At 37.4% G+C, this 16,583-nt stretch overlaps 1 protein-coding gene across 3 annotated transcripts in view; it reads left to right on the forward strand.

Moving 5' to 3' along the window:
• Window positions 1-16,583, forward strand: part of LOC111872033 — an 88,151-nt gene that overhangs the window by 67,186 nt on the left and 4,382 nt on the right. For all 3 annotated transcript variants that reach the window (XM_033754493.1, XM_023865523.2, XM_023865525.2), the window contains exons 22-28: window positions 56-215; window positions 2,247-2,545; window positions 5,451-5,676; window positions 6,204-6,834; window positions 11,554-11,848; window positions 13,053-13,386; window positions 14,629-14,889. In XM_033754493.1, the coding sequence (XP_033610384.1) occupies window positions 56-215; window positions 2,247-2,545; window positions 5,451-5,676; window positions 6,204-6,834; window positions 11,554-11,848; window positions 13,053-13,386; window positions 14,629-14,889 (2,206 nt within the window). The remainder of the gene's footprint in view (window positions 1-55; window positions 216-2,246; window positions 2,546-5,450; window positions 5,677-6,203; window positions 6,835-11,553; window positions 11,849-13,052; window positions 13,387-14,628; window positions 14,890-16,583) is intronic.

Here is a 16,583-nt window from a genome sequence, read left to right on the forward strand (position 1 = left end):
TTGATGAATTATGATAAAAGCAAGGATAATTTTGTTCTCCTTTTCTAAATTTCAGCATTGGTGAGCTAATTATGCAAGATATACAAAGAGTATTTGGCAGCTACCTGGAATATGTGAAGTACATTACAGATGCCATGAATAATGTATATAGCAATATTAATGCCATGCCTTTAATTGCCTATAGTAAACATGCCATGAACATTGCTCATGAGAAAGTAAGTATCTTTGGATTTTTGTTCTAATACAAGGTTGTGTCAGCACTAGGGCTCCCTTGCTGCAGTATAGCTTGAGGAGAGTTGTATAAAGTTGGCCTTGACTGGCAGTGTCAATCCATACCAACTTGTTATTAAATTAACTGTATTATATTACAATATAATCATAGATCTATAATATATGGTAAGGGTCATAGTTTTCTCTAGACTTAATCATTCATTGGACTTTACTTTGGTGTATGTGTGTATAGAGAATGCACTGTAATTAAAAATATTGGCCTCATTGTTTTAAGAGTGAACTATATTTTAGGTGGTCTTAAGTTTGAATAAATGGTACAGAATTTGGGGTGTTTTCTCTCTGTAAATGACTGAACAGTTCAGTGAATTTTATTCTTGCTTGGTTTTTCTGTTTATGTTCTATGCGTACTTCTTATGGTATGAACCTAATAACTAAAGATGTTTACATTTATGAACTTGGAATGAAACTGGCACAAAAAAAAGTAAAATTCTAGTAATCCAGTAAGGACTCTATTTTCATGTTAACTTACTACACCTGCTTCTCTCCTACCACAAAAATTGGTGTTCTAATAATATTTACATGTTATATACAACAAAGTTCCTACATTGTCTCCATTAACCTTTATTATATGAAAATAGAGGATTTAAATTCCCAACACTATGAGCTGATAGCTGAATTAACTTAGGATTTTAACTAGTAATGACATTAATACTGTCGCGTCACATACACCCAACACGTGACAGTTTGGTCATGTGATCATGAAAATATATGACAACTAATGGCTGCAGTGTATTTATGTCTCAGAGAAGCTATCACATGAGAAATGCATGTACACCTTGAGATTACGAGTGATGTTGCCATTGTTTCTGAGGAACCAAGAAAGTTAAGCAACATTTTATTGGGTAAGCATTCGGATGGGTGACCACTCTAGAGCTTCAGTTGCCTAGAGTTTTTTGATGCATTCCATAGCCCTTGTAAGGGCCATCTGTACAATTTTCCTGGTCCACTGTCCCTACTGCCCTAGAAAAGGCAAACCCCTATTCTTTCTCCTCTTTTCCCATTCCTTTTCAAAACAATGTTATACATACAAAGCAACTCACCAACCTATACACTTCGATCCTGAAGACAGAGGCAACATGTACCTCCGAAACGTCGGCAATATCGCCCACAGCCATACAATGTGAGAACCAAGGAACAGAATTAACATCAATAGTTAACAGCCATAAAAGCCTAAAGTCGTAAGTTTATATGTTTGTATGTAGTAATTGTTAAAAATGCCAAACCTGTTTTTGCTTAGTTATTTAGTGGCCATTGTGATCATGCAGACCATGATATTTGTGATTGGAAATGTTTTGAAACTTTGGGAAATCAGAAGGTGAAATGAAGAGCAGCCTGATAATCTTGATATAAGATGAACTACTGGGTATGAGGAGTTACAAGGGCAAATCAGAAAGGCTTTGCCCCTATTTTTTTTTCAGCCACAATAATACACATACATGGAAATAAAAATAGGCAAAGACTTTTCGATTTGCCTTCATAAAAATGGGGATATACAGACTATTATTTAAAAAGAGTGTAACAACAACAATAGCCATCACTTCATGGAATAGGCGAATTGCCTGTTCTGGCCTCTAATGTTATTCTGTCTCCACTTTCTTGTTCCTCCTATGTCTCATCTACCAGAAAACATAGCAAATGAAAAGGATGAGGAAGCCTGAAAAAATTAGATCAGTATAATCACAATGAAAGGAACATGTGACTTGTCAAGAAAAATGAAAAATAGAAAGCCTACTGGATCTGATGGAATTAAAAAATAATCTTATAATTCATTTATGCCAATTTATAGGCAGTGAGGACGTATTTCTAGTATTTCCATTCTGATTAGATAAAGTTGAAAAATGGTTCATTGTCATAAAATTTGGTGTCCCTTAACAAACGTGGAATAGTTGACATTTTTAATTATTATCCAAGATTAAATTAGAGCTGATTAAATATTCATTGATGGTGTGATTTAGGCCAAATGGGTGTGGCAGCACTACAGGTTAAATGAAAACATCAAGGCCCAGGTACACAGCTGGATTGAGAACTTGGACAAGATTCTGCTAAGGTTGCTGAATGCTATTGACATGGATGCAAGGTCTCCAACTAAGAGCCTCACACCAAACATAACTCTCCATCCTGATATTGGTCTTATTGAGTACAGCCAGAAATTACCCATAGAATGGAATTGTTTCAATGAGCTACCTAAGTTTGAGCAACTGCAACTGTATGAACAGCTTAAGGACCATGCTAATGAAGTGGCTAGTCTTGAGAAGTAAGGGTAATTTTTAGCTAACTATATATTCATACAGTGAAATAATAGATTTATGTGATGCATATGTACAACAGCCATAAGTGGTTCATGCTATCTGAGGCGGTACTTAGTATAAGAATAAAAACCGAAGTATAAAGATATTCTTGTCTTTTAAGTAAGCACCACGCCATTAATACTTATTAGGGGAGTGGAGGTAATAGCTCCATACATTTTTAATCTTGGCATTAGATGGAGATGAGTAGTCACCTTCATGACCTGACTGCTTTACCATTGGAAAAAGAGCCCCTGGTATCCACTGGGTAAGAAGCTGGATAGATCCAAGATGCAGTCTGAAAGCTTGGAATCACTACTATATATCTCAGTTGTCCATCAAATAGCCTAGTCGCTATACCAGCTGAGCCCTCCCAGCTCACCAAGAAAGAATTGCTTGTAGCATTCTGATTGAAGTTTGGTGTATTTAATTTAATAACTGCTTTATTAGTATAAGAATAGTGACTAACAAAGAATTTGTTTAATCTCACAACATAATGAACTCAAATTAGAAAGCTACCAGTGATCTTTGCCAAGATTAGCCTGTATTAGTTTCCAAGTATCTTCTTATCTCTTGGAGCTGAACATCTGTTCATCGGACCTGAACCAGCCTGTGGCATCTCTATAGAAGTTGCCAGAAAGGCAAACAGGGACTGGACAAATATGAAACACAAGAAATACTGAGAATCCTTGACTGGACTCAGGCAAGCAAAGGGACTCATAGAAGGACCCTCTGCTAAAAGAGCGAAGGAACTGTTGAAGTTAAACAGGAACCAGCTACACTGGGTGGTGGGACTACTTACAGGACACTTTCACCTTAAAGGACACCTCTGCAAACTGGGACTAAGTAATAGTCCCACTTGTGAGAGGTGTCAAGAATAAAATGAAACAGCCACACATATCCTGTGTGAATGTGAGGCCTTAGCTTATTTACGATTACGTCACTTGGGTCAATACTTTATGGTACCAAGTGACTATTTTGACGCCCCCACGTACAAAATCCCATTCTTCATTTGAAGCGCAGGATTGCTGAGGGGATAATCAAAAGGGGAAGCACAATAGATCACTGTAGGTCGCGGTGCAAGGACCGAGAAGGCTCACCCTTCATTCATTCATTCATCCATCCATCCATCCCTCCCTCCCTCCCTCTATCTTCTTATCACAAGAAGTGCGGGGAAATGTGTTTTTTTTTATAGTGAATGGAATCTAGGTTAAATACTCAAACTTTATTCTTTGGAGATACAGTGCTCGAGTATTCAAAGATTACTCCATCCATACACCATTCATTTCAGTTTTATAAACAATAAAATACTGCCAAACTTTTAGTCAGTGAACATTGCAATTGTGTGGGTAGTTGTACTGCTTTTTATTCAGGAGGTCCTGGGTTCAGTTGCCTGGAGATCAGCTATTCTGGCTGTTCTGACATGTTTCATGTGGATTTCTTCAGTCCATCCAGGCAAATTGTGGGATAGTACATCAAATTAGACCACTTTCCTACACATCCCTTACAATTCATTATTCGCTAATCATCTTACAATTGAACATTATACAGGTTGAGCTAATGCCAGGGTCATTACAACTTTTAAATAAATATTAATTCTAGTCAGTTATGAAGGTTCTCACAATTCATCATGTTTAATACAGTTGTTAGTATATAAAGATTACTTATTTGCTTAGACGTTTTTCACTCTGCAAATTATAAAATTTTTGGTGGAAATATTGATCATGCAAGAATTAGAGTCTTCACTAACCTGAAATGACACTTGTGAGGCATACTTGGCAACTTTATGATGCTCCAGCAAACCCTCCAATATCTGGCATCTATGGGGAATGAGGTATGTCAGTTACATGAGAATAACTCTTGTAGAAGTCCAGTACAAAGCCAAAACAATAAGTTTTTCTTCATTTCATGTGTGGGAGTCTCCCTGGGTGACATAGCAGAATGACAGGTGAGAGGTTTCAGATACATATACAGTAATGTGACCACAAACTCAACTAGCCTCTATTGTAGTGGCATTTTATGTGAGGTAGGATGATAATGAGTAACACTGCTGGTGGCAGCTGGGGGAGCTATTGCATGGAAAGGAACATGTGTGTATCACAGATTTATTTTTCAATAATTTTGTAAAAATGGTCAATTTTCTTTGAAGTTTTTTGCCTGTTGGATGGAGAGTCTGGATGCCTGAATACTAGATAACCAAGAGTTAGCTGTATGTAGAATTTGTCACTAAGGAAATTTTGAGTTATCTGACTGTTGAAGAATTGCACCTAAAATGATTTAACTACACTTTACTCTTAAGGGACTCTTTGACATTTTGTCTGTGGAGAGGAGTAACTGACATCTTATATTTGGTTCATTTTACAACAGTACTGTCTGCTTAGCACACTGTTGGTAGAGGAGAAACTCAGCATTTGCCTGTAATAATAAATTAGTAATTTCTGAAAACATAAATTGGAGATATGAGTGGACAAGAATGTAAGAAGGTTGTGTGCAATAAGAATACTGGCATTAATTTTCAACTACATACTATAATTGCAGTATAGCATGGATTTCTTGTGACAAGCTGTACATGTATTCTGTACTCTTGCCATTCCTAACGTACATTTAAACCTGATGCATTTTAGTATGAAACTTTCTCATCTTGCCAATATTATTTCCAGAGTAGGTTTTTGTCACTCTTTTATGCCTATTATATTGCAGTTTCTTGACCTTGCCTGCATTTGCTTCTCATTGTTATTGTATAAAGGATGTCATAAAGATATCAGGAGATTATAAGCTACCTTAAATATGAGTGTTCATGATAAGTAAATTAAATATTTGTTAAAGTCTGACCAGAAAGACAGAAAATAATGTAATTTCTCCCTTTCACTACAGATACAGATATTACCTGATGAACACCTTCTATGACATCACCAACAACATCTCTTTGACCTCGGCAATTCCACCTTTCTCAGCGTATGGTATGGTGATTGGCAATCATCACTATATCACTTATGACAAAAAATTCTACAACTTCACAGGAGCAGGGGAATGCAGTTATCTACTTGCAAACGATTTCCTCCATAACAGATTCTCTGCATTTGTTACCTACAAGATTGAGGTAAAGTAGGTGTGGATTACAGTACAGTAGTCTCCATAAACATAAGCAGGTATTTTAAAAAGGAATCCAGTGAAACAAATTAATACCACTTTTCATGTTCAGATTGATTCATTTGCTGTTACTTTGTTCAGAAGTATTTTCAAACTTATAAAAAGTAATAAAATTCTTTATTATTCAGTTGCATATTATGGAAGCTGTAAAAGAACTGTCATAATGAACTGAGTAACCATTATTACCACCAGAACTTTTGTCCATTACCTAGAAACAGGCCACAGCCACCTACTTTTCTACTAGTCACCAGTCGTGATCAACATCTCATTTCATTCAGTACTATGCAACTTCTTGATTTGAAACAGCATCATAAAATAACCACCTAATCAGTCATTTCAGATAAGTGGTTACTAATAACGAAAGTAGTGTACAGTTAGTCAAGAATGGTTCCAACATTCTATATGCTCCATATCTTTACTCTAGTGAGTTGTATTTCATTTTTATTTCTTGTATTTGATGTCTACATTTTATGCCAGAATATGGAGGCCGTGAAGAAGTCACTGTCCGTATTGGTTGAGGGCCATCATATCGAGATAAACTCCAACAGACGAGTAGAAGTTGATGGATTGTGTGTGGATTTGCCAGTGGCTGTTGACAGTCAAACATGGATCAAGCGTACTGGAGAAAGAATACTGGTTCACAGTGAACTTGGAATTGAAGTAGAGTGTAATTTTCTTTATGATATATGCATAATTGAACTGTCTGGATGGTATTTTGGTAAAACTGGTGGAATGCTGGGAACATTTGACTATGAACCAAGCAATGATCTTACCTTTCCAAATGGAACTGCAGCACACACAATAGAAGCATTTGCCAATAGCTGGCATGTAGGATCTGCACGATGTCATTCTGTGAATCATGCTACACTTCCTATAAACTTACCCACCAGTGAAGAATCACAAACATTAGATAGTAATCAGTGTACAGCATATTTTGAGGACCAACTCTCACCACTTCGTCGATGCTTTTCTCGAGTTGAAACAGGCCCTTTCTACCAGATGTGTCTCTCTGAACTGGCCAAAAATACAGGAGTATGCACATCTGTGGCAGCATATGTATCCCAATGCAGGAGAGCTGGTGTGGACATCTGGATACCCCAGAAGTGTGGTGAGTTACAGAATTATATGATGAAGAATGTGATTTATAGGTCTCTGTGACATTATGACATATTTTAAAAAATTGACAAGAACTGAAGTATCCGCTAGCCAATTTAGTTGTGCAAGTTTCTTTTGTCAAGCGATAAAAAATTATTTATATGATGTATAACCCTTTGTCACACACAGGAGAACACAGTAAAATTAATGTACTCATATGAAAGCAAAGTTTATAAAAGTTGTTTGAATTAAGTGGTCTGATAGTTTCCAGATATGAGTTTAAAAGAAATAGCAAAGGATTAATACACCCTTTTCATTTTTGAATGAACACAGCTCTTTATAGCATTTAAAGTAAATTTATGTTTAATCAAAAGGAATTTTGAGCATATTTTTAACCTCAGGTAGTCATAATTTTGGATCTGTGTACTGCAGTTAGCAGTAAATAGAAACCCCACAATTAGTATTACTTTATTGTTAGGGCGATGTTTTCTTTTATTTATTTTGATAATTCAATTAAATTTTAGCATAGTATATATACAGGATGTCCCAGGAGGAATGGACCGAACTTCGGGAGGGTGTTCCTTATTTAAAGTATTGCTAATATAACCCAAAACACCTATGTCCAAAGTTGAACGGTTACGGAGATAACGGCCAGAGAAGTGTCAAACTTTGACCGGTGTTACACACTTGTTGATTTCAAAATACATATTAAAACTGGCAGGAATATGTGGATTCTGTAATGTTAATAATGTACGTAACATCAAACTAACTTGTGAGTGACGTGAAGCCATAAAATTGAAGTACAAAATACTCGCTTGCCATGTCATAATTGTCCTTAGGGTTTCCAAGCACTATACATGACACATGACTGGCAAACGCTGATGTAATATGGCTGACTGCGCTATAAGCCGACCACATAACTGCATTAAACGTACATTCACGGAAAATGTCTTTGGAATTTCATTTCCATTATCTCATGTGGATTATTATGGGACCACATATGCACATTTCGTAAATTATTTACACCGCCCAGGATAAAAGACGCCTCATCACTATACATGACACATGAATGGCAAGCGCTAGTGTAACATGACTGACTGCGCATTCTGCTATAAGCCAACTACATAAGTACTAAAATACAGTACTTGCTTTATAGTAATTGTTCAAAGTGTCCTCCGCCAGCTGCAATGCAGTTTTTGGCACGCATCATGAGGGATTGGGTAGCAGAAGCAATGTTGCCTGAATGGTGATGTATGTGTTCTGCCGCTGCAAAAATACGATTCCGCAGTGCTTCTCGGGAATCGACCTTAGTTTCGTAGACTAAGGTCTTCATGTGGCCCCAGAGGTAATAATCTAGAGGCGTAAGATCTGGCGACCTCGGTGGCCATGCAATGGGACCACCACGACCTATCCAGCGGTTAGGGAAGGATTCATCTAAGTAGTGTCTCACGTGCTGAGTGTAATGTGGAGGAGCCCCATCATGTTGGAAGTACATTTTCCTCCTTATCGTTAACGGGATGTCTTCCAACAAACATGGTAACTCATTCCTTAGGAAGGCTCCATACGTGTTTCCAGTTAAATTGTTGTGAAACACAAAAGGTCCGATCAACCTGTTCCCAAGCACACCACACCATACATTCACAGAAAATCTCTTTTGGAATTTCGTTTCCATTATCTCATGTGGGTTATTATGTGACCACATATGAATATTTCTTAAATTATTTACACCGTCCTGGGTAAACGACGCCTCATCACTGAATAAAATGACGCTTAACAGTTTGGGGTGAGCTTTTATCCAGTGGCAGAAATCCATACGCTGAGCATGGTCGCCTGGTTCCAGATGTTGTACCCTTTGATCATGATAAGGATACAGGTCTTCATCATGTAAGGTTCGCCACACCTGCATACGTGATACGCCGATGCGAGAGGCCATTCTACGAGTGGACAGACGCGGACTTCTTTGAACCATTTCAAGAATGTTCTCTCGTGTGTTTCTCATTTGTACATCCTCCCTTTCCGACTGCACAGAAACACTTGGAAGAGAACCAGTCTCACGTAATGTCTGGTGAATTCGCGTACACGTCGAGATGGAATCCTTCGATCAGGAAAGCGCCTTTGGTACTCTTCAACAGCAGCACGTGCATTGCCACCACAAAATCCATACACAAAATTCAACGTGTGAAAACAAAAGGCAATTCAGCAACACCGCACAACTACACGTAATTTACTAACCATTCACGACGCTGCCGCAATGTACACTGTAGCCTCTGTAGGTAGTGCATAATCTTACGGCTAGTGTGAATCAGACACTCAAGGACAAACAGATAAGAGAACACAGCTGACAGGTATAGTGCGTGGACCCGCCCGAAGACCACACTTTTCTCGGGCCATTATCTCCCTAACCGTTCAACTTTGGACATAGGTGTTTTGGGTTATATCGGCATACTTTAACATAAGGAACACCCTCCCGAAGTTTGGTCCGTTCCTCCTGGGACATTCTGTATATACATACATACATACATACATACACGAGGGTCGTACTGAAAGTCATGAGCAACAATTTTTTGTAAAGTAACATGCTTTATTATTGACAAATCTCCACTTCTTTGCACACATTTCTCCCAATGTTCTGGGAGTTCAAAAATTCCCCTTCTGTAAAATTCCATTCCAGCCATCCGAAGACACTGACGCACTTCTTTCTGAATTGCCTCCCTTGTCTCAAAACATTGTCCACGCAGCTGATCCTTCACAAATCTGAAAAGATGGTAGTTGGAGGGTGCAAGATCAGGGCTATAGGAGGGGTGTGGAAGAAATTCCCACCCCATCTTTGCAATTGCTTCCAGTGTGAGGCAAGCGGCATGGGAGCGAGCATTGTCATGCAGGATGATGATGTTTCATCCCGGACGTTTATCGTGCAGTGCATGACGGAGCTTGTGCGGCGTCTGGACATAACGAGCAGCATTGATGGTTTGCCCAGGTTCCCAGAATTGGGCCAGAATAAACTCCTCTGCATCCCAGAAGACTGCCCATCACCTTCGCAGCTGATGGCTGATGGAGAATGCAAATGGTGCCATTCCATACTCTGCCATTTCATTTCAGGCATGAAATGGTGAAACCAGCTTTCGTCACCAGTCACAATACAGAGCAAAAAATCATCACATTTGTGTCGATATCTCTGCAGCAGTTCTGAGGTGATGGCTTTTCGCTGACCTTCGTGGTCTTCGGTAAATAACCGCGGGACCCAACAAGCACAAACTTTCTAATAGCCCAAGCTTTCAATCATCTCCTGTACTGCACTGTGCCCTATTCCAAGTTTTCGGACTATTGTGTCCACAGTCACAAGCCTGTCATCTTGAATGATCTCATCCACTCTTTCCTTGTTGCGTTCAGTTGATGCTGTTCGAGGACGACCGCTCCGAGGCTCATCTTCGATGCTGGTGTTCCCATCTTTAAAATGTTTCACCCATGCACACACTTCCATAAGCATGCAGAAGTCTGGTGAATTTCTGCAGCAGGGATTTCCTCTTTCACAAGAAATTCGATGACAGCACGCTGGCGAAATGACATATGGTTGTTGGCCATTTTGTTAGGAGTGATACTGGTCACATGATGCAAGCTGTTGATGTCACAAGACACTCAAGGTTAACACAACAGCTGGTTCCACCTACCACTGTACTCTTTCGTCTGCTGTTCCCAGGTTGCATGCAATAAAAGTTGCTCATGACTTTCGGTACGACATGTATATATATATATATATAACTGTATTTCCATGTTTTATTTTAAAATCACTGTGTAAAAATCATAATTTCTTTGTTATATGTTGTACTTAAAATGCATTGATGATTTGTTCAAATGTTCACTTGCTCTAAAATATATATTAAAACTTATACAATTATAGAATAATTCTGTATATTTTACATGTTAAAGTACATCACATTTCGTTTTTAAAAGCACTTCTTATTCACTTTACAAGCAGCTAGTTCTGCATTATCCTTTTAACTAACTCACTTCACTGTGTACATCTGTCAATAGAATATTGGTTAATCCAGCAAGTGGTCCAGGCAGAAGTCTGAATTAAAAACTTATAGTTGGTAAGGATATGCAAAATTTTCCAATCAGGATTACTGGGTTTTTGGACTTTGTCCACCATCTAAAGAACACATTGGTGTATAAAGTCTGAAAACCCAGTACTCCGAACTCCCAAGTGTTATACTCCATGGTCAGAATGTTTTAGAAAATTTTCCAGGCCCCGTATTTCAAACTAAAAAACTCTGGAGTATTGGTTTCATATTGATTTTATCCTTTTGTAATAAATGTATTTATTATTTATTGACTTTGAATTGTACATCTTTCTTCCAGTTCTGTTCATCAGCTTAATATTTTGTGTGTGCAGGTTTCTGTAAGACCATGTGAAACAGTAAGCCCAATAAAAGACACCATCCCATTTCAGTTGTAATGGGAAAATGGAATTATTTTTAAATACCACCTTAAATTCCCAGTGGTAAATATTGGTACTTGTCCAATGTTCTAATTCCTCATTCTTGACACTAACAATTCTATTTTTAGCAATCCAAATAGAATCTCTCTTATTATGTAGTATTTCATTATTATTGGTAATGGAACTATTGCAATAAAAAGTTGTCATCATCATCGCTGCTGTATTTGAGGTTCATATTATATTTCAGAATTTAAAGGTTTGTCCTAGTGAATGAATGTCAACTGCTTCTTACAGTGCATTGTCCAACTCTAAATGGCAGTACAATGAATACAAGCCAACTGGAGGTGTATGATGGTGTGGAAGCCATGTTGGCTGATGTTGTGTTTGTGGTGGAGCAGTCATCTTGCATTAAAAAGATCAACTTAGCTGAGCTGGTGTCAAAGCTGGACACTGCAATGAACCTTCAAGGACTGAATACCCGTTTTTCTGTAGTGGGCTTCAATGGGAACAAATTCAGTGAACCTTATACCCACACTTCTGGTGGAGAAATATGGGCTTCTCTGAAAGGAACTGAGAAGGTCCTACGCAGGTAAGGGAGTGCAGACAGTGTCTGGTCCATTCTGGTAGCTGTACATTGTAATTACAATTATTATTTTGTCAGCTGTTAACATATCAGTTTCCTACCATTATGCTATATTCATCAAGGAGCCTTGTCAGCCTGATCAATAAAGTGAATGCTTAAGGAATTAATCTGAAGGATTTATGTAGCTCTCTCTTACATTATGGTTTTGTGCTGCATTCTGGTGATTATATACAAACCAACACTTAGTTCTCTGAGTTTACTTGTATTGTAGACCAACTTCCTTACTAGTGTCTTAACAGACCTTACTGTTATGATGTTTGTATCATCAGCACAAATTAGAATTTGATATCTCTTATTCACTTCTAATCCTTCCGGTTTTTCCTGGACCTTTTTAACACTATAATTTAAAGAAAAGTTGAAAAGCAATGACAGTGAAGCATCTATTTGGTTCTTGATTTTTGCTTGGTGTTACAATTTCTGAGGTGAAATCCACTATTGCACTCCTTTAAAAGAAATCAATATTGTTTATTATAGGTTCAGTATGTTGCCTTGTATTTATTGTAACTAGTGATTTTTATTTTTTGGCTACATATGTTGCACAAAAATAATGAGGATATGGGTTCATAACTGGGGAGGGTTGTACATCAATGGAGTCTTGTACAGAGTCAAATGTGTTCACTAAGAGTTTGCATATCTGATGGCCTTGATATTTATTTCTTGAAAATTTGAATTTATTATTTCTGGTATAAATGTATTATAAAGCTAACAACATTGTAGGTATCACATTGTATGAGGTCAGAAATTATTTTCTCTTGTATGTTATTACATATTGACCATATTGAACAAGGCTTCTGAAAAATAAGGTATATAGCTTAGTAATGTCTGTATTCTGTGTCATACACCAGAATTTTTTTGTGAGTTGAACTGTTTATGAGAAAATTAATATATGATTTGAATTTACTTAAAGTTATATTAGTTCAATATGAATCAAAATAAAATTTGTTCCACATTTTACTGTAGACCTCCAGCATCAAAATCCATTCATTATTTTGGAGATAAAACACACTGAAAACTATGACTAACCCATTATGTATTCATTTTATGTACTTTGCTCAAAGAACACATGAAGTGTAGCAAACCACAAAAGATTTGAGAAATGTAGTATTATGAGCAGAATTATTCATAAAAATGATACTTACATTCCTTGCAGTCTGCAAACTGCCACATCGAAGAGCTCCAGTTCAGGGAACCAGCGTACATTCAGTGCTATGCAGTATGTATCTCGCTTGCCATTCAGAGCAACAGCTTCAAAGACTATAGTACTACTACAGTGTACATTATGCCAAGAGACAGAGGATGAGTACAGCCACATGATCAGTATGCTTCTGGAAAATGACATCACACTTCATATCCTTCAGCCCCATGCCCTGAAACTACACTCTGGACAGGGCAAGGCCAGCAAGGTGTATGGTGTGGACCTCAACGGAGCATTTAGTGGGCGTAATCTGAAGAATCTCATGCCAAGCTTCCCACTTCTGAGACAAGTAATGTAACATTATAGAATATGTAATTATTTGGGATATGAGAGATGGAAACTTATTTCAAATGTTAATTTTCCCGTCTTATACATTTGAGGGACACTTTGAAATAATGATTTTACTGATTAGACATGCTCTAAGGTGAAAAAATCTGGAAAGTACAGTGTGATAGTATAAGAACAACAATAGTTATGGAACTATCATATCCAAGCTTAGTTCCACATTTGATTTCCATCAAAATGGCAAACTGACAAAAATGCCCTGCTTTGTCAAATTATTTTCATGTGATTATATTTAACCATGTATATGAAAAATGTAGTTGATGCTCTTACATATAAAGTAGAAATTCTAATGGACCAAAATGAAATTAAGCTTTCAATTTTCATCACACATCTTACACATTCAGTTTTATCAATCTGTCAGATGGTTTTTAAGACTGAAACAAGCAGATAGACAGATGTGAATGCTTTCACATGTAATATACCAATTAACAAAAAGAATCAAATGCAGGAGCAAAATGTTATACTGATAAATACCATAGGAAGAAGCTGTACTGCCTGGTTATCTCTCATCTCTGGTTCTATGAGGCATTCGTGTACATGGTAATGCCATGCAAGTGTGACATATGATAAGTGTAAAGCACTGATAATCCTGTTCAGTTTGAAAATAACTTCCTAATGATGCTTGCATTCTTAATGTGTCTCAGCCATTTATTGTGATACATTGTTGTTAAATATGCTTAAAAAATACAACCAAATAAATAACTTTCAGTCATCCCATATGACATGTGGCAAATATTTGATTTGTTAAAAGTATAGTACAGTACTTCCACTTCTGTGTCACTGTTTCTAGAACTTCAGCTGACCTGCTACTTCTTTACTTAGCTTCCAGAGCTAGAGAAATCATAAATGGATAGCAGTAGTTATTTCTTTAAAATAAATTGCAATAAGTTATCACATCATTCTGTTTGTACTCAATGAAAATTATCTTAAATCAGTGTTTATCACAAATACCTTTTAAATGTGTGTTCCTGCTAATATATTAACAAGCAGAAATATTTAAAGGGATGTCATAACATGACACACACACTGTCTCTGAAATTCATACATTCATGTAAAATGTAAATGAATAAAATCTACATCTGTCAACTGATTTTGAGCTATTAATTCATTACATTATTGTACTGTGTGTCATACAGTTTGGTTAGGGATGAAAAAGCCCTAAAGTAACAATTATTTTGTTTTACAGGTTGTACTTCCAAAAGATTTGTGTGTTCCCCTAGCATTTGAGACAAATGGTACATTCTTCAACATGGATCATCTCTTACACAAAGGCAAGGGAGCACATAGACTTCATATCAAGAAATTCATTGATGTGTGGGCCAGACGAGTCACATTGACTGCCACACCTTCTCAGTGCCAGACATGTAGATGCATTGCAAACCAAGATGGAATGGGACAAATTATGTGCTCCAAGTGTGTATCACCATCTATTGAACACTTCTTAAAGGTAAAATAACACATCACTGATCTTAATATTCTCCATTCTGTTACCTGTGAAGTACACACAACTAAACTGGCAGTATAGCATCTAGTTTTTTGTTATTGCATAATTGAGTAATAAGAGTGCTGAGTACTCTGCTAGATTATGCATATTTTCCAAATATGTTCTTAGCTATTTTAAATACATTACTGGCTTTAATATCAGTTTATTGTATATACAAATGGACTGTTACAACATTAATCTCACAACAGATACCACGTGCTGGAAATATATTTCCTTATAACTAATTAAAAATTCACAATATTAAAAAAACGTTCCTAAGTAAAAGTTGTACAATTTAATAAGGTGTACATTTAAATCACCAATTTTCTGCACATGAGCCACTTCTGAGAAATCTGATAAGGTCCAATTTGGCTTTGTGTAAAGTATAACTGAGTGATTTGCAGTAAAATTAAATTTGCTGAACAATTATCAGTGTGGATCTCCGAATACCAAATCTTAACACTTTGCGGACCGGTGATTTAAATATTTAAATCACCCTGGGGACCGGCATTTTTAAACATACTAACCCTAACTTGTGCACTGTTCACTTTAAAAATTAATATAAAATCTCGTAATTAATTTTTTGAACTAAAATTTTGGAGAACACTTACCAATGCTCCTAGAAGTGCTTGAGGGTGTGATATTTCTGGAAACTTTCCCCTTTGTGAAGTGGCATTACACAGAACTTGCAAATGTAGACATACTCCTTTTTTTTTGTGAACTGTGCAAACACGGCATTGCCTAGAAGTAGTCTTCCCCTTGGAATGTTCACTCTTCACAATTTTCACGATGGTATTTTTCCGCATATCACTCGAGTGGCCCTGGGGGGTCCACATGAGGCTTCCGTGGGGTGGGAGTTGATGGGCCCGGTCGTACTAAGTCTTTGTGTCACCCTGGTTCTTCTGCCACCATCTGGACTGTAGCCCAGGCCTTTGCCACATTCATCAGAAATGCTTTGTATTTCAATTTTGAATCGGTTTAGATTTTTTTTTTTTAGATTTTTTGCTGTCCCCGCAATGTTACTACGCGCAATTTTATTACCCGCATTATCGTCGGAGCTACTGTCACTTTTACTGTCTGTGGCCACAATTCGCTGTTGTCCCCCGTCACTGTCGCTGTCTGAATGACAATCCATTACTACGCGTCTCACAAGGCAGGTCAGCTAGGTCATCGGAGGAGAATTTGTCCATCATCCATTCTCTCCACTAGCTACTGGCTGATACACACAGCTTGAAGAAGGCAAAGCATTTTCCTTTATAGTCGGTTAAGTAAACAGCGAGGTCAAGTTACTGACTGCTAACTAAACATTCCAGAGTCTTTATCACGCATCTGCAGGTGCTTGCGTGCAATGTAGGTGGCACCAGAGCGATGTATAGTGTGTTGCAACTTATCGTGTTCTAAAAGCCCGTTTAACACGCGAAGGGTCCGCCATGTTTAAAAGTGAAAAACCTTTTAAAGGGTGCGCGGTCCGCAAAGTGTTAATAAAATTTGGCACAACATTTGAGGATGAAACACGCAGGCAGACATCCATAATCATTCCATTACATATTCATATTATGCACTTTGTACAAAGAAAACAAAACACCCTTATGCATTTTTACTCTTCACCAGCTCTTTACAGAAGCATATGTGTGCATTTTAAAAATTAAATATTAAAA

The sequence above is a fragment of the Cryptotermes secundus genome, unplaced genomic scaffold (assembly GCF_002891405.2).
Source record: "Cryptotermes secundus unplaced genomic scaffold, Csec_1.0 scaffold87, whole genome shotgun sequence".
Lineage (NCBI taxonomy): Eukaryota > Metazoa > Arthropoda > Insecta > Blattodea > Kalotermitidae > Cryptotermes > Cryptotermes secundus.